The sequence below is a fragment of the Sycon ciliatum genome, chromosome 1 (assembly GCF_964019385.1).
Source record: "Sycon ciliatum chromosome 1, ocSycCili1.1, whole genome shotgun sequence".
Classification (NCBI taxonomy): domain Eukaryota; kingdom Metazoa; phylum Porifera; class Calcarea; order Leucosolenida; family Sycettidae; genus Sycon; species Sycon ciliatum.
In genome coordinates, this window is record NC_088643.1 from 6,914,526 (window position 1) to 6,938,112 (window position 23,587).

General features: G+C 50.1%; 2 protein-coding genes across 2 annotated transcripts in view; both read right to left on the minus strand.

Annotated features, from left to right (window-relative positions):
• LOC135811585 (uncharacterized) overlaps positions 1–23,587 on the minus strand; it is a 30,172-nt gene that overhangs the window by 4,527 nt on the left and 2,058 nt on the right. Inside the window, exons 2-14 of the mRNA XM_065324818.1 lie at positions 22,873–23,060; positions 21,902–21,981; positions 21,371–21,393; positions 20,694–20,774; positions 20,153–20,245; positions 19,415–19,549; positions 18,235–18,363; positions 17,334–17,494; positions 16,593–16,666; positions 16,077–16,099; positions 15,592–15,675; positions 15,010–15,087; positions 1,019–1,147 (exon numbers count right to left, since the gene is read on the minus strand). Of these exons, the coding sequence (XP_065180890.1) occupies positions 1,019–1,147; positions 15,010–15,087; positions 15,592–15,675; positions 16,077–16,099; positions 16,593–16,666; positions 17,334–17,494; positions 18,235–18,363; positions 19,415–19,549; positions 20,153–20,245; positions 20,694–20,774; positions 21,371–21,393; positions 21,902–21,981; positions 22,873–23,060 (1,278 nt within the window). The remainder of the gene's footprint in view (positions 1–1,018; positions 1,148–15,009; positions 15,088–15,591; positions 15,676–16,076; positions 16,100–16,592; positions 16,667–17,333; positions 17,495–18,234; positions 18,364–19,414; positions 19,550–20,152; positions 20,246–20,693; positions 20,775–21,370; positions 21,394–21,901; positions 21,982–22,872; positions 23,061–23,587) is intronic.
• LOC135811575 (A disintegrin and metalloproteinase with thrombospondin motifs adt-2-like) lies at positions 1,628–6,912 on the minus strand. The gene has a single exon (XM_065324807.1). The coding sequence runs from the start codon at positions 6,232–6,234 to the stop codon at positions 2,359–2,361; it is 3,876 nt and encodes a 1,291-aa protein (XP_065180879.1). The 5' UTR covers positions 6,235–6,912; the 3' UTR covers positions 1,628–2,358.

The following is a 23,587-nucleotide window of genomic DNA, read 5'->3' on the forward strand; positions in this document are numbered from 1 at the left end:
CCGCGTGCTAGAGTGTACGTGAAGTGTGTGGGTACAGTGAGGGCTGCGTCCCACCCGCCTGTGTGGATTCACAGGCAGTGTGAGTTACGAAGTCTGAAGAAAATGTTGAACAGTCTCTGCTGGGATGACGACTACACCATAGCTCAGTGGTTAGAGCATCGCTAGCTAGCTACAAGCGAGGGTCCCTGGTTCGAGTCCTGGTGGTGACAGTCAATTTTTTCTTCAGACTTTTCCCGTTTGTCTCTTTCCCTCAATCTAGTGAAAATAATAATAATAATAATAAGGCCACCCAGAATTAATTCCTTGTTTCGGGTCAGCCGACCGTCTTTTTCACCCGACCCCAAAATGTTTTTTTAAAATAAGTGCATGCAAATGTACATGACTACTATTGTAGACTATGTACGTAATGTACACACGCGCCTAATAATATCAGTCCAGCCATCGACCTCAGAAGCAACCAAATAAAATTACAGGATGCAGCGCTTGGTGACGATGTCTCTATTATTATCTCCGATCCGCAATCGGTCCTGAAACAGCATCAGCTCCGCCACCGCGTCGCTCTTTGACAGACGTTTTCAAGATGAGAGCTGCTCCTCAGACTCGTTTGCCAGTGAGGCCAAGATCTGGTCCTGGAGGGGACCTGGATCTGATGGGACAATGACTGCGCTGGATCGTCTACAGTCATGATTTGATCGATTGGCTTGATGGACAAAAGCTATTCGATATACATGCATGCACGTATGCACATACATGTATACATGGCAGTAGCCAAAATAAAAAAAATAAAAAATAAACCCGACCGACCGACCCGGGTACGGATGAGTGAAGTGACCCGAAACAACGAATTAATTCTAGGTGGCCTAATAATAATAATAGTAATAATTATGGTAAAAACTGGTTTATTGTGTACTATTATGAGATGAAATAAAACAGGAAAGGGCACAGGCCCTAAAATAAAATTTCATTGTGTTATCTAACACATGTTGACACACATCACAGCATTCAGTCCAGCACCTACCTCCACACATTTAAGCACCAGACTCGACAAGCCTGCCTTGGAGCGGAATAGGACGGCAAACACGCCGCTGTTGTGCTGCGCGACCGAGTAGACCAGGGCGTGGCGGAGCGGCACCTTGTAGAGAATTCTCTGCACACGAAAACAAGCAGAAGCAGGGTGCAGGTGTACACAGACACACACACATGCATGTACACACACACACGCATGTACACACACACGTACACATACATGCACAGACACACGTCACATACACACATGCACTGACACACACATGCACAGACACACACATGCACAGACACACACATGCACAGACACACGTACACACACATGCACAGACACACACACGTACACACACATGCACAGACACGTACACACACATGCACATACACACAGAGATACTTTAATAAAGAGGTAGACACACATGCCCATTGCCGAAGTGATGAAAGTGAACAAGCTTGTAAGACATAGCAACACCAACACCCTGACCGGCACGTGTCACATCCACCCACATGCCCCCCCCCCCCCACACACACACACGCGCACACACACACACACACACACAACCACCATCATCATCAATGCATCAGAGGTGAAAATGACCAATCTGAAATAAGATTTGTAGCGCTGTGAGTTGCAAAACGTGAACACGATCACCAGATGACTTCATACATGCAATGATATGGCTGCCAGTGAGCAAACAGAACAGGGTAGATTGTGTTTGTTTGCACACAAAGTGGTAATCAGGAGAACAGAGAATGCCAGTTATTTTAAAAACGTTAATAAAAATATGCTTTGACTTTACTAGTGCCTGTAGTACGGAGAAAATAGATTGGAAGATAGAAGATGTAAAAAGTCCTGAATGGACTCTAGCAACTCAGCCATGATACTGGTGAAGCGAATCTCTAACATACCACCACCCCTAGTGAAAGTTCGGGATGTGTTTGTTTGTCACAAAGGGAGTGGCTTTCTGTGCAGAAAGTAGCAATATCAGATGATTGGAGGCAAGCGTTAGGATCAGTTTGCTGACGAATAATGCCACATATACCTCGCAGAGCGAATCCTTAACACGTTAGTTTGTCATGAGTACAGACATGCGCATGCCGGAGCACCAGGTTGCTCTGCTCTGAGTGGCCAGCAGGTCCCTGCATGGCGATGAACACAACCGATCACGGAGGGAGGGGGAAGCGAGATTCTGACAACATACATGCACGCATCACATGGACCACCTCATTGGCACCACTTGTAGGCACTGCAACCGGTCACGGAGGGAGGGGACGGGAGATTCTAACATGCGTGCATCACATGAACCTCCTTGGAGTCGCTCGTAGGCACTGCTGGCTCTACAAAGCAATAACCGATGGCTGGTCACTGGTGCAGACAACGGTGTTGTCGGTGGTCGCGTCCGAGAACAACATACTGGGTAGGTCTTCGATGCCAAGATCAACGTACGACGGCGATCGACTCCGCGGTGTGTTCTCGCCACTGCAGTATCCAATGTTGTCCAGACAGCTCTCCGTGGCCGAGAGCTTGCGCTTGTTGTGTGGCGTCAGCGATTCGCTGCCCGCCGGGCTGTAATTGACCGAGCCGCTTAGCGTGGATAGCAGGGAGGTGAGCAGCCGGCTGTGCGTGTGCGAATCGAGCTGTGGCAGATGTCGACGCTGCGGTCCTGGCTGCTGGTGCTGCTGGCGCTGCACGGACTCCAGCACCTCGTCAAGACAGATGTCCTGGCACTGTGACTGCGCGGGGCTCTGCTGGCGAGAGGCAGTGGGCGCTTGGCATTCGACATACTGGTGGCCGCCGGTGCTGGTTCTGGAGATCTTGGCCGAGATGGCACCGCCGGTGGTGGTGACAGCCGGCAGTGCGGCGTTCTCTGCCATCCTCTTGCGGTACGTCGAGCGGAAGGCCAGTGCAAACGCGGTCAAGAGTACCATCATTCCAACTAAGGCAGCGATCATCATCAGGTTAGTGCTGCTCTCGATCTTCTTATCCGTCGGGTTTGTATTGTTCCTGGAGGTGTTGGCTGCAGATAGCACTGTACTGGACACAGTAGCAGAGGGTATGGCTGAGGTGCTTCCGGTTCCCGTCTGGTATGTACTGCTGGAAGTCTCGTCGCGCCCCTCGCTCGATTTCTCGGTACCGGAAGGCACGGGGACGGGCTTCGCCGGCGCTATTCCTGCTGGAGGAGTAGCTGGGCCGGACGTGGCGGCAGCCGGCTTGGTTTGGTTGTTGCTGCAGACAGGACACGACTGGTGCTGGATGATCGCGCCGGCACAGCTGACTCCACCGTTACTCGGGACGGGATTCGTGCAGCTGCGATGTCTGACCTGGTGGCCGTGCTCGGAGCACGTTTCACAGTCTCCCACCGTGCTCCACGCACTCCACTGTGTGAAACCGCCGTTGACTGCCACCGGGCAGAGCACGCGGTTGCAAGCTTCCTCGGCGGTGAAGCTACCCACGCAGGACGCGCTGCCGCTGAGGCAGTTACGGACACGTGTGCGTACGCCCGATGCGCCGCACATTGCGCTGCACGGGGACCACTGCGACCACTGCGACCAGCAGGCCACACAGCCGGTCGTGACAGGGCGTTGAGTTGACGGCTGCGTCGGCGGCGGAGTACATTCCGCCGGGGCATTACAGGTGCCTTTCTCAGTGTAGTCACCGCTGCACGGGACACCGCCGTGCGAGGGAGGAGGACTGTCGCAGGAACGTGTACGGTCAGTGGTGCCTCTGCCGCATGTCTCGCTGCACGACGACCAGGCACTCCACTGGCTCCACGCGCCGTCCACGCGCTTCGGACAGGCGACCGCCGAATTGCACTGGGCGCGTTCGAGGTCGGCGCCGCTGCATGGAGTTCCGTCAGGAGACGGCGACGGGTATTCACAGGCCCTGCGGCGGGATCGCGTGCCGTTGGTGCCACAGGACTCGGAGCAGGCCGACCAGGAGGACCACGGTCCCCACTCTCCCAGCACGGGGCGCTGCGTCTCGATGTCGCACGCGTGCCCCGCATAGCCGATGTCGCACAGGCAGGAGTTCAGGTGCGTGCACGCGCCGTTCCCGCTACAAACCAGACCATTGTTGCCGTCGGGACAGGGCGGGACTTTGAGCTCGGAGAGCGTGCGACAGTGCCGGTTCACGCACACCGAGTCAGTGGCGCACGTTGTGTAGTCACTAACATACGTCGGGTCGTTGGCACCGCCGGAAAAGCCGGACACGCTGGCGGACTTGCACTTCAAGAAGAAGGACAGCTTTGTGTAGGTTGCAGCTGCACTTTGCCCATCGAGGTCAAGCTGCGGCTTTGAGCTGCCGTAAAAACATTGCAGTTTGCCACACTTGACGTCGGACGAAGCGCACGCATTGTATAGGCCAGACGTTAGGCCGCAGTTGGCCGCCATGGTGCCCTGGGAATTGAACGTGTAGCATTCCTGCGATGCGCTGATTGCGCTGCTTCCCCACAATGCCTTGCACTGGCTAAAGTGGGTTCCGACGCAGACGCCGTTGTGGCAGATGGAGCTGCTTCCGGACGCGTGCGTGCACGGCTGGCCGGTCTGCACGAACAAATCGCTGGGGCAGTCGTGCGTGGTGCCCGAGCAGTAGTCGGCCACATCGCAGCCTCCCGTAGCTTCGCGGCAGAGGTGATGGGCGGCCTTGAAGCGACAGTGCTCACAGCACGGCCCGCTGCTGCACTGCGCAGTGGACTGCAGCCTGCACGTGCTGGCATTGCAGCACTTATCGGCGCAGTCCTGTACCTCGCCGCAGTCGCACTCCTCGCCAATGTCCAGGTAGCCATCGCCGCACGAGGGACTGCTGTACAGCTGCGTGGGCGAGTTCAGCAGGCAGTGGCCGGAGCCGCTTTTGAAGAACAGATCCAGGCGCTGCCGGCTGCAGTCGCTCCAGCTGCTGCTCTGGCGTGAGAACGACCCCGCCGGCGCCATGACACAGTGGTCCCACTTGCCGGCCGCACACGTGCAGGCGGCTGTGTCGTGCTGCATGGCCATGCCGTGGCCCAGCTCATGCGCCACGGTCTCCGCGGCAACCCAGGCGGCGTGCATGTCCTGTCCCACACCGGCCGACGCAGCACCCCGGCACATGGCCGACTGCACGGCCGTGCCCAGGGTGAGACCGAAGAAGTCCTCGCCCGAGATCAGGTAGGCGACGTCGTGGTGCACGTCCTCGAGAATGGACGCGTGGTACGTGATGAACGTGTTGAGAATGGTCGTCGCCTCCCTGCTGGAGAACGACACCTTGTTGCTCTCCTCCCAGACCTCCACGGACACGACGGGAACGCGGATGTTCAGCGGCCGGTACAGCAAGTCGACGAGGTTGAGGATGGACAGCGCACGATTCACAGTGGCGTCTCGACTGCTGCCCATGCGCTTGTACAGCTGGTGATCGGCGACCAGCAGAATCTCAATGTACTTCGTCTCCGTGAGCACGCTCCGCCGCGCCCTGGGATGACTACTGGCACCACCCATATGGTCGGTGTCAGCATCAGGCAGGCTGGCATTGTACTGTGCGTGCGCGGAGTCGAGAATACCGTCCGCTGCTGCCGCCTTGATCCCGCACGCGTGAAGCTGGTCAGTTGTGCGAGCGTCGCCCAGCCGGAACACAGCATGCATCTGCGATGAGCCACTGCTACCCGGAGTCGTCGCCACGCCGGCCCCGCTGAACGGCTCGATGATGTAGGTATGGTTTGGCTTGCAGTGGCCGGCGCGGCCAACGCTGAACATTCCGCTCAGGCCGTGGCACGTGCTCAGCACCGCGTGCCCCTCGCCCGCACTGTGCCCGCTCATCGTGCCCTGGTAGTGGCAGTGCGCCGCGTCGTGATGACTCATGATGATGTCGTCGCCTGTGTAGGCCCGCACGTGGAAGCCGGGTGCCAGCAGCACGTCGTTGCGTAACATGTTCAGACGGATCCTCTCGTCGAATGCCGTGAACTCAAACACTGCCTCTCGGTCGGCTCTGCGTCTGCTTCCGGCACTTCGTTGTACACGCTCCGCACCACCACTGCTGGGGGCCGTCACAATATCCACTAGCTCATAATGGCTGGCCAGTTGCCGCAGCTGCTCGTGACCGTAACCGGCGGTACTGCCGTCGGCATGCACACTGGAACCGTATTGATTTGCCTCTGCAGCTGCCCATGCACTGTGCTGCTGGCTGCACAAACTCACAAAACTGCCCACTAGCATACACAGGACTTTCAGCACTGCAGCATCCATATTCGGCACACGGAGGTAGCGAATCTACACACAAATCCAAACGGCGCAAGCAACTGCACGAGCACTACCGAACGACGCCTAAACGCTGCTCACGTCACACTCACGGAGGCCAACTACACTGAGAAAACAGATTTCGATTGGACTCCCTGTCCTCCACTGCTCCATCCACAGAAACAAGCCTTGGCAGAACAAACTGGAAAGACGCGGTCAGTTCGGTGGTCTGAACCCTGTCAAACAAAGCGCCGTCAGTTGCAATCCAACGTCCAACGAGGCTCAGCTCTGCTCAGCATGCAGCATCCGGGACTCGCGCTTCGCCAAGTTTCGCCGTTTCCAGACAGGCCATTCGTGCCAAACGGTGCAAACGAAAAGAGAAGCGTGTCCCGAGGCCTCAAACTGAGTGCCAGAAGACCATTCCTCTTCAGGCCCCCTTGACTGCTTCAGTTGATGACTCGAGCTGATACAAATAATTCAGCCGTATATCGCGCGCGAACGCCGCGCCCGGAACACAACATGGCCCACTGCCCACTTGAGTGTTCGCAACAACCAGATTCCAGAACTTCGCGTGCCCTTTGAACCTGACACTTGGCCGTTCAAAAGTCCGTGCACTCTGCACTGTACATCTACTCATGCATGTGCAGTAGATCGGAGATCGGGAGAGCAGGATGAACAACACAAGACTCAGGATCGGAGAGCTGCATGGAGGGAGATACGAGGGCGCACGCAGTTTTTTTTTCGTTCCAAAGAAGATAGTTATGTCCGTGGTTGGTTAGAGCAATGGAGGCCGAGGATGATCTGCAGCTGAGCTGCTGCGGCACTTTCGTTTGGATTATGGTGCTAACACTCCAGTTCAGTAGATCCAATACTGAGTAAAGTGCACGTGAACACTCTTGCCTTGGTAGATCGCATCGGATCCTCAGAGTTACTTCAAAAGCCAGTGCCAGTGGACATGTAGCCTTGTAGGAGTGGACCCTCTAGCAGTGCTATAGGGTAGATCTACACCAGCTAGTATTATTGTACCGGTACATGTAGGGTCCAGGGAGTCGTAGCATAAACAAGCGATCAGTAGACCCGAAAAGATAACCGTTTGGAGTTTGGACTCGAAGTTCTCGTCTGGAGATTTTGCTTTTTTTGGAGACAGTGTTTATTATAGTTCAAACCCCACTTCTACTTCTCTTGGAGAAAATAATTCATATTTTCGTCTTGTTGGACCTGCAATGGAGTGTTGGTTCGAGGCTGTTCAACGGCTTCTGCATTCACCCCCCCCCCCCTCAATCTAGAAAAGTACATGACTGTAATAGCTATTCGATGTGTCCTGGACCCGTGCTTATGGTCACAGTCACAAGACAGCTTCCCGATCAGCCCAAAGTGAAACTCTGTCTCTGGCCTGCCTGCACCAACTGGCCAAGGTCAGGCCCGCCCGAAGGTGAGTGAAGTAATTAGGTGGTGCGGTGGGGTGGATAAGCAGTGTCTGCTCTAGGATTGTAGGACAGCCGGGTACACGTGTACCTGGCGCAACCATTTCAACCGGGTCGTTAACTGGTTGGTTGGTTTATTTTAAAGGGGAAGTATACCCTAAAATCAAATTTTCACCAGTTGTAGTCTTCTGGGTGCTGAGTCGAATGGTCTTGGTCCGAGGAAGCTGCGACGCTCCCTTCCTACTTGAATCCCAATCGAACTCGCGCACTTCCACCGAAACTGGGTGACTGCGCCCTACGAGATGGGGATTTGTATGCAAAATGTCACTAAAAGCGCCATTTCGTTCTTATAAAAGCACGGATGACCGCGATTGGCCCATATGTTGTAGTCTTTTGGACGCCGAGTCGACTGGTTTTGGTCCGAAAAGACTGCGATGCAGCGTTCCTCCTTTATTCCCAATCGAACATGGTTGAACAAGCGGTCACGTGCTCCTGGGTGCCCAAATCACCTGGTCACCGCGCCAGCAGGCGACAACTTTCACACCAAGGTTCAACTCGGGTTCAACTCGAGTGACAGGACTGTACCCAAAAAAGGTCAAACAGGCTAGTAAGTTGTACCCTGCAGGCACGGTGACCAGCTGACTGGTGTACGCAGGAGCACGTGACCGCTTGTTCAACCATGTTCGATTGGGAATAAAGGAGGAACGCTGCATCGCAGCCTTTTCGGACCAAAACCAGTCGACTCAGCGTCCAAAAGACTACAACATATGGGCCAATCGCGGTGATCCGTGCTTTTATAAGAACGAAATGGCGCTTTTAGTGACATTTTGCATACAAATCCCCATCTCGTAGGGCGCAGTCACCCAGTTTCGGTGGAAGTGCGCGAGTTCGATTGGGATTCAAGTAGGAAGGGAGCGTCGCAGCTTCCTCGGACCAAGACCATTCGACTCAGCACCCAGAAGACTACAACTGGTGAAAATTTGATTTTAGGGTATACTTCCCCTTTAAAGGGGAAGTGCATCGATTTTTCAAGTAGGGCTCAGATGAAAGACAATTGGATATCGGTTCCGATGGTATATCTCTCGCTTGCGTACGGCAAGGGAAACTTGCCATATCGCCGATTTCCTGATCCCGTTTCCATGGCGACTACAGGTGATGACGCACATTCTGCTTAGCTCCGTGAGAGAGAAGGTCGATCACTGCTGAATTGTGTCATTTTCAGTTGTCTTCTTGTATTCACGAAGTGAAAGAAGTACTGTGTCCAATGCTGTTAGTGCCGTGAACTGTTTATTAGTAGTCCTCTCCGTTGTGTACTGGGACGTGACACCGACAGGGGAAAGCTGGAGTGCGGAGACGTTAGCTGGCAAGCGAAAATCGTGACGAACCAAGTGCTGAAATCTTGGTTGGGACAAATCAAACGTTCAGCATTTACCTCAACCAAGGACCATGCCGTTTGCTCTTTCCACTTCCTGAAGATGGATGCGCTGCCTGCTGGAGACTCTCCTATCTCTCGTAACATCTTCTGAAGCCAGGTGAGACGACGAGTAGCGGAGACTAGCGTACGAAATCAAGTAATGTCGTATGTTTTGAAATTTTTGCTGCTCAGGAGAGATGGCATTATATGAACTTAGTACATGTGAACTCAATCAGCCCATAAACTAACCCATGAATAAATGCTTTCCTTGCAGACGTGCATGTGTCTATCCAATCTACACGTAGAGATCATTCCATGCCCTCAGTGAATGGCCTATTTATATATTATTTTTCCATACACTTCATCTGCATGTTGTCTCTATGGAGAAGGGCATTGTTCATTTCATATGAAGAAGTTCGGGCAATAGATGCTTTCCTCTGGTACAATTCTGTTGACCTGATGTTCTTTCTAGCTTCATGGGTAGTTTAGGTGAGGTACCATCACCATCATGTTTACATGAGGGTCAAACACTGCACCGTTCTTTGTTGTGACATGACGTAAGTTATTGTAAGTGCTCGCAGACTCCATACATTCCAGCAACGCCTAGCATGGTTTTCCGTCAACGTTGTGGGTGAACGAATTCCTGTCCAACATATTTATACAGACATGCCAGCACACACCATGCACCATACACACACTTGCCCTGCCCTGTCGAGTCACAGCCACGTGGGCCCGGAGGGGCAGTGGAGAGAGAATGGGAGAACGCCGCCCCATGGCGTCCGGGACACAAAAACAAGAGTGTGTCCGGCTACGTAGGGAGCAACACACATACATATACATACACCACACACACACACACACACACACACACAAAATGAGAGTTCGGGTCATCTGCCACGAGACTGACGTACGGCCGGGGAGAGCTTCAGCAGCGGTGTCTATTCCTGCCCTGGACCGAACGGAAGCAGCGGTCGCGGGACACACAGTATTCACCACAACACGGCTCCACTGTCGTTGGGGGCTGAGCCACACACTTGTGACGGGCAAGAACGCCACAGCTAAGAAAGCAACGGCCACAGCGATCACACTGGCATGCTCCACGCTGCTCCTGCACACACTCTCTCCCTCTCTCTCTCTCTCTCTCTCTCTCTCTCTCTCTCTCTCTCTCTCTCTCTCTCTCTCTCTCTCACACACACACACACACACACACACACACACACACACACACACACACACACACACACGTGCGCACATACTGCAAGAAAGAAAGAGAGCATGAGTGTCAGATTCTTGCATAGGAAGTGTTTATCAGCACACACTTATACATGCACATGCAGGCACTCAACGACCAACTATGCACCATGCCGTATGTTCGTCAAACATAAGATTGCAATACCAAAGAACAACATAAACAAGATCACTTACTTCGTTCTCCTCCAAGTGTGTCCTCCCCAGCCATTTCCCTAGGCGGAATGTAGCCTACGAAATGGTTTCTCTAGACTAGGAGAAGATGCTTGGTATTCGCCATCTCTCCTGAGAAATGTTCAGCAAAAATTTCAAAACATACGACATTATTTCGTTCGCTAATCTCCACTACTCGTCGTCTCACCTGGCTTCAGAAGATGTTACGAGAGATAGGAGAGTCTCCAGCAGGCAGCGCATCCATCTTCAGGAAGTGGAAAGAGCAAACGGCATGGTCCTTGGTTGAGGTAAATGCTGAACGTTTGATTTGTCCCAACCAAGATTTCAGCACTTGGTTCGTCACGATTTTCGCTTGCCAGCTAACGTCTCCGCACTCCAGCTTTCCCCTGTCGGTGTCACGTCCCAGTACACAACGGAGAGGACTACTAATAAACAGTTCACGGCACTAACAGCATTGAACACAGTACTTCTTTCACTTCGTGAATACAAGAAGACAACTGAAAATGACACAATTCAGCAGTGATCGACCTTCTCTCTCACGGAGCTAAGCAGAATGTGCGTCATCACCTGTAGTCGCCATGGAAACGGGATCAGGAAATCGGCGATATGGCAAGTTTCCCTTGCCGTACGCAAGCGAGAGATATACCATCGGAACCGATATCCAATTGTCTTTCATCTGAGCCCTACTTGAAAAATCGATGCACTTCCCCTTTAATTCGGACAATAAACGGGAACTAGGCCCAATGATATAGAGGCGAATGGATAAGCCGCATTTAGAAAAGAGAGGACAGGAATTAGAAAATTACGAAAGAAGAAGTATCTGACACATACAAGCCATGTAGTCAGTCCTTCCAAAGTTCGAAAGTGTAAAGTACCAACCGGGTCACGGGTGACCCGGTACTATATTTTCAACCGGGTCCAAGCGCCGCCCAACCAGGTGGATTACCCGGCTCACCCGGCGCTGGAGCAGACACTGGATAACGGGGGGGGGGGGGGGGGGGGGGGGGGGTCTCCCAGGATTTTTTCACAATTTCGGCGAGAAACAGCCTTCGTAAACTGTCTGGCCTGCCTATCCTATGTCTTCATTATTATCCCTATTCCGTTCGGGCCTGTCGGCTGTGCTTGGCTTACACCCATTCTTTTCATATTGGCCCGTGTCCTCACCAAAGCTGTGCTTTGAGATTTTGTAGTACATTAGAAATACAAAATACAAGTTGGAAATCCACGCCTCTACTGCCACGGTAACACAGAACATAATTATGGCAGTCTATCATCGAAGTATGATCATGTCGATCAACCAACCAAAGCGAACCTCCAGACACTGACACGCAATGGCAATTTATTTTTATTTTTTATTTATTGAAAAACCACAAACCTTCAGACATGGGAATGTGCACACTCATGATATACAGTGTACATATGTATGTATCGAGAAGGCAGCACAGAAACGGCAGTGGCAATACGCACATCAAACAGCGTGACCGTCCCGATAGTGCACACGTCAGTGCACATTGCACATGCATGGGTGTCAGATTGACACAGGGGCTCAATGTATAGCCGGACGCCTGGACCGTTTCTCCACTGAGAAACCCTGCCGGAAATCAAAGGTGCCAGCCTTAGCTAACTCAGTAGTGGCATACAGTAGAGTCGTGCGCCCAAGAACGTTGTTTCCCACAAGCTGCCAGACACCAATACCACGGTTCTTAGCTTTAGGCTGTGGCGTTCTTAGAATTCCAGGCTGGACGTTCTTGGGCTCCACGTTCTTCAGCGCGCGACTCTACTGTAGCCGTAACACAACTGCATGAGCAGACTGCTATTTCAGTGCACTGATCTACAATCACTACAGAAAGAATAGTGATGCTGTTGCCAGTGGTTGTAACCTTGTCGGTGCTGTCACTAATCCACAGTAACCGAGGACCAAGTGGAAACTGCTCCCATCTTGCAGGCTGCTGGGCCCTGTTAGTACAGGCCGGCTACACCTATCCGGCGTACTGCTCCGGCATGCATTCACTGCCTGCAAAATGTACAATGCTGCTTTATATTACTGCAGTAGACCTCTGATAAGAGATGCCTGTGTACCCTCATAGGCAGCAGGACTGTCCTGTGTGAAGTACTGCATGCAATAGTTCAAGACTATAAGTATAGGTTGGACGCTTCATGCAGTTTCATAGTGTATTATAATGTGTGAGTGTGTGTGTGTGTGTGTGTGTGTGTGTGCACGTGTGTGTGTGTGTATGTGTCACTGTGTGTGTGTGTGTGTGCACGTGTGTGTGTATGTGCATGTGTGTGTGGGTGTGCTATGGTGTACATAGTATGCACTTCTTAGCAGAGTACTGTAAAAGCAGAAATTTTCGGTGGTGTTTTATTTTCGGTAACTTTGGTGCCGAAATTTTTACCGAAAATAAAACGCACCGAAAATGCCGGTATAGTACTAGTACACTTACCTGGAACGCGGGTTTACCGAAAATTTCCCTCCGCCGAACCGCCGATTTTGGAGAATACCGAAAATATTACACCACCGAAAATTTCTGCTTTTACAGTACTGGAGAACGGGTAATTTGAGCGACTACTGTAAAAGCCATTATTCTAACGAGGCGCATATATAACGATTTACCAAAATTGACTAGTTTACGTGTACCAAACAAAGGTAACGATTCTCACTCATTCCCAGCGCTCAATAGGACAGTATATGTATCGATTTCTGTATAACGATTTCTATTTTAACGTCAGATTTCTCCTCGTTAACAGTATTAATGTTAGCGTTTTCCCATTGTCAACCGGTTGGCGACGTTTTATTTTAGCGATTTTACTCACGGATCACCAGTGCACTACTAATGTCTCAACGGATTAGCGACTTGAAACTTTAGCGAAAATGAGTCGATCGCTAAATTCGCTCGGGTTTTTACGTCGCCAAAATTACCCGTTCTGCAGTACGTGCAATCCGAATGGGTTTGTATGCAGTAACACTCTGTGCTCCACAAATCTCCGGTCTTATTCTGGTGTGTGCGGCATGAGTTCCACAGTGTGAATCTTCAGAGCAAGTTCAGCCGGGAATCAGTGATCTATCAGCCAGCTATTGACAGAGCCATTCAATAGTTCACTGTTTATAGTTCACAGTTCACTGGCAATATTTTGCACACGAGGAGGTAAGTGCCTCGCCATCTTTTTATGGCTGCTGTAAAGCGATAAATTTTTGCGGTGCGCAAAGTTCGCGTTTTCGAGAATTGTGCTCGTTCACGAAGAGAAACTTTCGCGATTTTAACTCTTCATTTGGATCTTGTACTGTCACAGTCAATGTACAGAGCAGTGTGCGACGATTTATATTCGCGAATGTGTGATGGTCGCGAAAATAGCGAAATATAATCTCTAGCGAAAATGTCTCTCTTTACAGTAGTTCAACTTCATGCGAGATGTCCCTAACAGCTCCTGCCCCTACCCTCAGACTATTTGTCCACTACGCCGCTAACCCCATTTGTTCCGTGACAGCATCACAGTGTCTTTACAAACGCCTGATCAATCGTGCACCGAGCAAAGAGATTCCGCGACGGCGGTGACGTTGTCCTGGACAATATCCAGTGAAACCTGTAACTAAAGACCACCGCGACCGGGCTAGACCAACCTGTAACTAAAGACCACCGTGACCGGGCTAGACCAACCTGTAACTAAAGACCACCGCGATCGGGCTAGACCAACCTGTAACTAAAGACCACCGTGACCGGGCTAGACCAACCTGTAACTAAAGACCACCGTGACCGGGGCTAGACCAACCTGTAACTAAAGACCACCGTGACCGGGCTAGACCAACCTGTAACTAAAGACCACCGTGACCGGGGCTAGACCAACCTGGGACTAAAGACCACCGTGACCGGGCTAGACCAACCTGTAACTAAAGACCACCGTGACCGGGCTAGACCAACCTGTAACTAAAGACCACCGTGACCGGGCTAGACCAACCTGTAACTAAAGACCACCGCGACCGGGGCTAGACCAACCTGTAACTAAAGACCACCGCGACCGGGGCTAGACCAACCTGGTACTACAGACTACTACGCCAGGCACGGACGGTCTCATATTCATATAATATGGTCGTGCGGTGCAAACCTCTAACGAAGGACCACCTGCCACTAAAGACCGCTTTCTCTGGCCCCAAGGGGTGGTTGTTAGTCACGGGTTTTACCGTAGTACTACAGTCCATTCATTGGAAACTGGCACCCTAACCTTTTGGTGTCTCTCTCTCACATAGTTGTAGATATCGTGAAAACAACAGTACATCCTGCATTGTGCGACCCGTGCAATTACTCCTTGCCACATTTGAATGAGGCCAGAAAAGTCCAAGAACAGGAAATAGAAACTCAGCCAGGTTTTACAAAATTAGGACAGGTATGCCATTGCAAAATGTATGGAGAAGCAGATCCAAAACCCAGAATTTTGAGATTTAAAGTGGGTTTTTGATCCTCAATTCGGCCCAAATCCGACTTTCAAAAGCCAGCGGGGCAGTTTCCGATGAATGGACTGTAGACTTACGGTGTACGTGGCCGTCAGTACCGACAGGCCTTTGCAAGACACGCCGACGTTCAATCTCTGCGTTGGCGCGTGTTCAATCTGCATAGGGTGTTGACAGAACATACAGAACACATGGTCGAGGATTCAACAAGTATTCCTGGATGGCATGTCCCGGGTGGAATAATGCAGATCTGAGCGGCGCATGAGCGGTACTTTCTGCAAAATTGCCCCGGAATGAGTGGAATCCACTGGGAAGTCTATGCCCCGAGCCTGCATTTTAGTACCGATATGAACCTAAGTGTGACATTAATGATTCGGCCTGTAATTGATATGAAATAGAGAAGGGAAGGGGGGGGGGGGTGGAGAGAGAGAGATGGAGGTGGAGGATGGGGGCCAGGAAGGGGAAAGAGTTGCAGCTCATAGTAGTGTTTACATCAAAGACATTGTATGACATATATTATGCATTGTTTGGGGATTGGGAGGGAAGCGAGGATGGGGGGGGGCTTTAACCTATGTCATACTCTTCTCCTTAAAAACATCATTTACACACACACACGCGTGCGTGCGCGCCACTGGAGCGCTCTCTGAGCCATCGTCACTCACCATAGGCATCTGGTTCATGACGATGTTGTGCAGCGTTTCTCTGTCAGTTTCCGCTTCTCTGGTCACAGGTGATGAGGCGCAGAACTGCGCAGATTATAACGGAAATAAAAAAGAGAAATGATGTGAATAACATCACTGTCCATGTTTCGTATTGAGTAGCAAATCAATGCTCCTGATGTCACTTCACATGAAACACCCCCAAGACGATGAAATAATTAGGCCTAGAAATAATCATCATGCTTCTTCGCTTTGTGTGGCAAGCCCGTGCTGTGATGTGACTTGACATTAAAAAAACCAAGTAATGATGTAATCATCATACTTTGCAATCTACATCTGCAATTATTGCAGTTGCAGTGACAGACAGCAGCTGTGAAGGTGTTAAAGAGATGATTGATTAATTGCGGTGGAGCCTCCTAGTACTTGTACTGAAGACAAAAAACAGGTCTTATTGAGTGATAGTTATGAGTACTAGCTGTCCAACTTACTGTGGCGCGATGAAGAAGAAGAGCTGCAGCCATTGCCGTACCAATAGAAACAGTGGAGAGAAAAAAAGAGGACAACGGATCAGAACAATCTTTAACTGCCACTTCCACCGAGAGTTCATCGCCAAGAGTATGGAAGCGTAGTCATGGGCCAGTGCATGACGCACTGCCTTCACTATGCATACGGTAAAACCTGTCAAGGCGACCACTCAGACAAGGTGATCACATGTCCCAGAAGACCACTGCAACCAGGACCAAAGCGGGGTGTTATTTCCAGTCAAATGACCCTGGATAAGGAGAGAACCTGGTAACGGAGACCACCTGGTAACGGAGACCACGTTTTGAAGGCCCCTCGATCAGTTGTCTTGGACAGGTTTCACTCTCCATTGCTTGCATCCTGCCCTGAACTCATGCACTGAAATCAATGGTCTCTCCTACCGGCCTGCCAGTTTTGCTACCCTGGCATAACGGATGTACACGTTAAAGCACTGCATTCGTATATGTGTGAATCTCTCTTACATGGAAGCAGTTCAATGGATTGCGACCGTCTGCGTGGCGTGCACAGCTGGTTACGCCTGTACGCCATCCGGATTCTGCCGTGATTCACAGCAATAAACAGACAAATTTAACAGTTAGATGTGGAGCCGCAACTTAGAACAGAACGTGTGCGTGCACATTGTGTCTGCATTAGCAGCACCCAGTGTTGCCATCTTGAGGACAGCCCGGGAACATAACCAAGCACAGATAACTTAGAATGCCGGTCGGTATCCAGCCCTACACAGTAGACCGGGAAACGTTTGCGCCGGTTTTAGTTCGCGATTTGCGATCACAGACAAACTCGCACCTCTGGAGATGTTTGCGATTTGCGTCAACTTCCTCAGTTTCTTTACCACAGTTCTGCGTTTCGCGCCAGCTTACTTTTGCAACTTCACACCCATCGCGAAAGCCGTGAAGGAATCCGGATCGCAAAGGCTTCCGGGTTTGCAGTACGTGCATGTATACCAGGCGCATGTGCCAGTGCCCTTCAGGGGGGGGGGGGGGTTGCGGGGGGCCTCCCGCGGGAAAATTTTCAAAAAAATGAAGCAAAATCCTGCATTTTGAGCGAAAAAGGCGGGGGGTTCCGGGCACCCAGGAACCCATACGGGGCACGCGCCTGTATACACAGTGCACAACGAACAACAGACTGGCTGTTTGGGCCATTCGATGTGCAGTATGCTGATTTTTCACTGCACAAGGAGAACGCGAGGGCATGGTGCTTACCGATAAGCCTTGTACCAACGCTGTATAGTGATAGCGGCCATCTCACTGTCGCCGGAGTGAAGGAAATGCACCGGGAGGCTGCTTTCAATGCCGGGAATATGCGGCGTGAACGATGAGCTGGGTCGCCTTGATCCCAGGTTGGAAAGAAGGTCACCTTGCTCCTGAACACAGCAACAGTGGTATGCATGCACAACTTTTAAAGATGGCACAAATGGGAGTACTCGCCCATTAAATTCGTACCAAGCAGCCCAGGATAACGATGAGTGTGTTGTGAGTGCAGAGCCAGCGAGGACAACACCTAGGCTTGAAGTAGACCAAGGACATGGAATAGCAGTACTAGTGCTCTGCAAGCTGTTGCAAATTCCTTCAATTTTGACAGTACTCTGCAAGTAATTGTACGGGGAAGATATGTGATTCCACAGCAATGGAGGTATCGGTGGCAAATTGCGTGGCATCATGAGAAGAGTGAGCATTGTATCCTTGCTCATGTCGATACCGACAGAGATGTGGCAAGATAATGCGACCTCTGCTTTCCTGCTGTACTGCAGAATCAAGGCTTTCTTGCTTTCTGGCTGCCCATTACAAGGTACATTATATCAATAATACGTAGTACTATTTTCCGAGGACCCTGCCATATGCTGTACCAGTCATTTTACTTTGGATACAAGAGAGATTGGAAGCTGTGTCGCAACTCTGAGTTCCACGTATTACTACGATAATCATCATTTACTTTGGATATAAAGTACACCGGCTTAAAGTCCAGATTTTATAGAACTTTTCATTACAAAGAGCCGTCTAATGATTGTTTTAGGCAAGAAACTGAGAATAATATTTCAATTGTTGGCCCAAACCAAGAACACGGATTAAGTCGAGGTCAGAACCTCTTGATAATAGTTATTACCGATGTGAAACTGGGAGAGGTGGGTATGGTCTGCAGAAAGTCACCGACGTAGCTTCTCGACGGCGATATCGGGCGGCGAACTGCCGTCAGTTGATATGCATCGTCCAGGCATTGCTTGATAGAACTGGCCTGCATGGAGGCAGCAGCAGCAGGGGAGAAGATGCAGCACAGAATACAATGCATGTCAGGCAAATCAACCTGGAATCATTGGCATGCTGGTGGACTGTTGAACCAATCATGCTACCAGCAAGATTGTGTGTTCTTGGAGGACATATCGGGCTCAGTTTGGCTCACACTGAATATGTGCACACCGTTCAGTTTGTTCAATACTGGAGTTTAGGGTTTGCCTAGATGCAACATGGACACAGTTATACAGGTAGTTGGGATGCTTGGAGACGGTCTTTATCACCATCATTATGTCCTAGTATCATAGGTCTTACTTGGTACGCACAGCACAATCGTTACGTGCCGCAATCACAAACACAGCATACCTTCCGTGCACACGGGTAGACGTTCAGATAGTAGAATAGGGAGGTTTCGCTCTACGTAATTACGTATGAAAATCCGTATGTCGTACGCGCCGGGGAGCGAGGGCAACTTTCATACGTAGATCTCTCTACGGATTTCCGTAGGAAAGCTCTTTCCTACGTTGGGTCCTCCGTAGGACTTTTTGAAATATTTTTTCGCATTTTCCGCATTTGTCCATGGCAACATTCAAGCCGCGCGAAACACAAGGTACACACACCGTACACCACATGCAAAATATAATGGAAAACGCGGTTTCGGTTCACGGTGCATGCGGTGGGCGCCTGGAGCCAACCCGTCTCCAAAGCAACAACGCATGTTTAGCAGTTGTGGAGAAATCACGTAGAGCGAAACCCAACAGCTCTGATTTTTACGTATGAAAATTCCGTGCAGTTCATACGTTATTTTCATACGTAATTCCGTAGAGCGAAACCTCCCTAATAAGGAGGGTCGAGGTTCAGAGCAACCCAGTCACAAGAGCTAGAGAATGCTCTTGTATGTGCAATAAGGAATCATGATGTCATCCATAACAATCATGATGTCATCCATAACAATTATGATGTCATCCATAACAATCGTGATGTCATACGTAACAAGGACAGAACAATCATCAGTAATCATTGCGGTAGACTACATGTGTACTAGTAGTCCTCACCTCCGTATCATTGCACAGGACGGCAAAGCAGTAGTTTATCCCTTTCCGGCGAAAGATCATTCCAAACACGCGCTCACTCTGCGGTGATAGTGTGTAGGAGAAGATGTCTTTCAGAGCGATATTGTGACGAATCACCTGCAGGAGGCCAGGGCACACAGTAGTAATACATTTCGCTTACAAAAATCTTACATTTCGCGCCCAGTTCCTTATTCTACGGACAGTATTTTCTCATCCTGCTACAACTGCATATATTCATTCAAATTCATTGTCTCTGGTTTGTCATTCAAAGTATTCAAGTTTGCGGCTGAATGACAGCATTGAGTGGATTTTGTAAGGGAGATTCTTACCAAATGTTTGTTTCTGATGAACTTGCTAAATGCACTTGAATACCTGCATAACAAGTTCATTTGTGAGTACCATTTGAAGATTGAGGAGTGCACATGTACAAGTAGGCCTGTACCATGACAGGGAAGGGGAGGAGAGGCATGGAATTAGGGAGGAGAGGAGAATGATGGGGAGGGGGAATGGGGAGAGCTGAGGGGAATGGTGGGGGGGGGGGGGGGGAACTAGGAAGGGGATGGGGGAAAATGGAGCCCTGAAGGAGAGTGGGAGGGGTTGGGGGGGGGGGGTCAAACTACTTCGAAGTATAACATAATATTAACCTTATTGGGGTCTTATGTGGGCACACCGGCATAGAATGAACCAATTCTACAACTCGTGCATCGATAATTCTCTTACCCAAGCTTCGTGAGACATGACTTTCAGTCCCTTCACTGTCACCCACACACGCAGGTACCGGGACGGAGCTTCGATTTTCGTCTTTGAATGCTTCTGCTCAACGAAATCAAGAGAGATCAGGAGGTCACCCACTAAGTCAATTAGTGCATACATGTACAATCAAGTAAAAGTGGGGAGGCTTCCTGAAGTTTCGTAAACAGTTAACCTGATGAAGGCAATTTTACCGAAACGCAATATTGTAAAATGAGTTGAATTATTTCAGTGTTAATGGAAGAGAGCGTGTGGGCTCTACTCTTAAAATGTACAATCAAGCGGTGACAAATGAATTACGACCCCACAAGTGCAGTGGATCTGGACTCATTGCACCCTGTAAGAAGACCTTAGGGTCTGTTGGGAATGCCCAAGTAAAATAATAAAATACAATCCAAATACAAAAAAATTGCACATCATCATAACCATCACCGACTAAATAATGACCACTTGTGCTGGCAGATACAGTGTTACTACAACAACGGCATCAGGAATGCAATACAAGCAGTACCTTATGCATGGTCTCGAGGCACTTCAGCAGCGACTCAGTTCCCGTGTTTCCATGACCGCCAGTCGGGGTGAGGCCAAACGTCTGTGAGACCGGAAACAAGAGACATGATGTTCACCAAAGTCGGAACACGACAACGGAGGACGGCTTTGCAATGAAAAATAGTAAAATACGGCAATGCTGGAGCTGAAAAAAGAGAAGAAAAAACGTGCTCAGGATGAGACTCGAGTACACGCATACTCTCCCAGCAGGTTCTGTGGATGTCGCTTGTATTAAAGCTACGTAACTTCGCATGATGCCAATAATTAATTTATACCAAAGAAAAAGGACCAAGGAACTAAAAATTACGCTATAATGTCCACTTACACCACCAGTGTTTCCTTGCCTCTCCATCGGATGCCAAGATTGGTGACATAATAGTGATGTCGCTGGTGCTCAACTAGGAACTTCAGCATGCGTGCCCAATGCCTATCTATCCAGATCAAATCATCAAGCTGGATGGGGGTACTTGTGGAGATTTGAAATTACACATTGACTAGGCTTCCATGACAGCAGATTACGGCTTTCTTCATGTACTTGCACTAACATTACGTAACAAATGAGAAAGAAACAGGGTTATACGCGGCCTGGAGCGAATGTAATCTGCTGCTTTGCTAATCTTGGACCGGTGAGAAACTTACCTTGACTCTGAACATGTCCATTTCTGCACAGCAAGTCAAAACGAAACACCCAGGGAATGCCGTCGATTAATTAGACATGGGAAAATACTAGGAAGTACCTGGGCTACAGGCTGGATATTTAGTACGGTTAAGCCAAGAGAGCAGACGAAGACACCATGGAATTTCACGGAGACATGATATTAAATGTTGCGATAGAAGTAACGGCGGAAGCATGGCTATACTCGTCTAAGCCCAGTGCACACAGTTACATTAACACTTTGCTCCGTGTCAGGCAGATTTCCGTAACTTATGGAGAGAACAGGGATGTCTACCAATCCTAAATTCTGAGCTTCACCTCCTTCTCTTATAGTTATAACCCTGCTTGAAGCTTTCTATGATGTTTATGTACACGTACTATACACATTCGCTCTCATGTAGTTGGGTTTGCTGCTCCAGTATGATTCTGCGACTTAAAACAAAACAACAACATGGGGGTGGTAAGTGCTAGGCTGCAGCGCAAGACAGCATCCATAGCTTCGGAATCTAACTCACGGACTAAGTGTGTGCTGGCCACGGATCCTCTTCTGCCATCTATGCGTGTCCTCTTGCGACCTGCCATTTCTTGTCGTGTTCTGTGTACAAAAGTGGCACGGTGGAGAGGTGGAAAGGCAAAAGTAAGTGCCATAGTGTCAATAGATCCCACATGAAGTATGACACTAAAAAAACCTAATGGTATTCTGAAGCAGTCACATGCTTGCACAAACTCGGCAGTGTATAGGATATTTTCCTCCGTCACTAGAGAGGGGGGGGGGGGCTGGGATTAGATCAAACGTACCAGTTTGCATCGACTTCATGCTCCGCACAATAGTATTATAGTGGTTAGAGTATCGCTGGCCTGTAGCGAAGGCCCCTGGCTCGAGTCTTGGTGGTGGTATTCCATTTTCTTCAGACTTTTTCCCTTCCAATCCCACAGACTTGTGAATATTGGATGCATTGGAGCTCCATGCGTGCTAGTTTGTGCATGAGGTGTGGGTATACGGCAAGGGCTGCATGCACCAGTCCAGCCTGTGTAGTGCCACAGGAAGCGTGAATTTCAAAGTATGATGGAGATGCTGCGGTCGCTGCTGAGATGACGATCACATCTTAGCATTCAGGTGTTTTAAACAATTTCCCCAAGGGCCAATGCTTAGTCATGGGAAGGTGTGTGTGTGGGGGGGGGGGGGGGGGGAGGGGGGGAGGGGGGGGAGGGGGGGGGGAGGGGGGGGGCTATAGGAGGATTTCCAGTATTATAACCGCAGTCAACCTCATGAATAACGACATCGGGCATAACAACAACTCGTAAAAAATGACATCATCTTCAGACCTAGTAGCTATTCGACTGCGTACTTTCAACCTCACCAATAACAACTCGTGAATGACGACACTTTTCCCGGCATTCACGATCGAGGGTCACTACTCGTAAGGCTGACCGTATATGCAATAGAACAGAGGAAAGGTGGATACGTATCATCATTGCATCATACCGAATGCCTCGATACCAGCTTTGGATGGCGACGGCAGCATCGAACGACTTCCCGCGGTCCGAGTCAAACGCAGGATTGCTGTAAATGGCCGTGCCGTTCATCACACGTCCTGACTCCGCACCGTAGTCGACTGGTCCTTTGCTCGCTCGCCACGAGTCTTCAAGATTGGCTAGCATGTCGTTGAACTCCTGTACATCAGCACAAAGTAAACTAGGAATTATAGTATCGATATGAGCTAGGGTGTGCATCTATAGTATAGTGTTGGAGGGCACCCTGCAGGCACATGCATCAGGACTCATTCATGAGTGCACTCAACTTTGAACCTTGAAAATGGCTTTGTCTCCGTGGCGGCTATCTGAATTACTTCACCGCATTGAAAGCTGGACTAGACTCTTTATATTTATGCTTGTGAATGGTGTCAATCTGGGCCCGGTGAACCCAGCCGAAGAGAATGATGTATCATATCCACTCATTTTGGTTGTAGTGTATTTCACGGTGAGTTACGGAAGGCACACAGGAAGCATGGATGCAGCGAATGGGGTTGTCGGTCTTTGACCACTTTGGTGGGGGGTTTGATCTACTCACCTCCCACCGCTTTAGGAGTTGCATCTGTGCCTTGATCTTTGAGGGTGGTGGCATCCCAGCGGATGCGGAACATTCGGTCTCCAGCCGAGTCTCACGCTAACCTTGAATTCTTCTTCTTCTACGGAAGGTT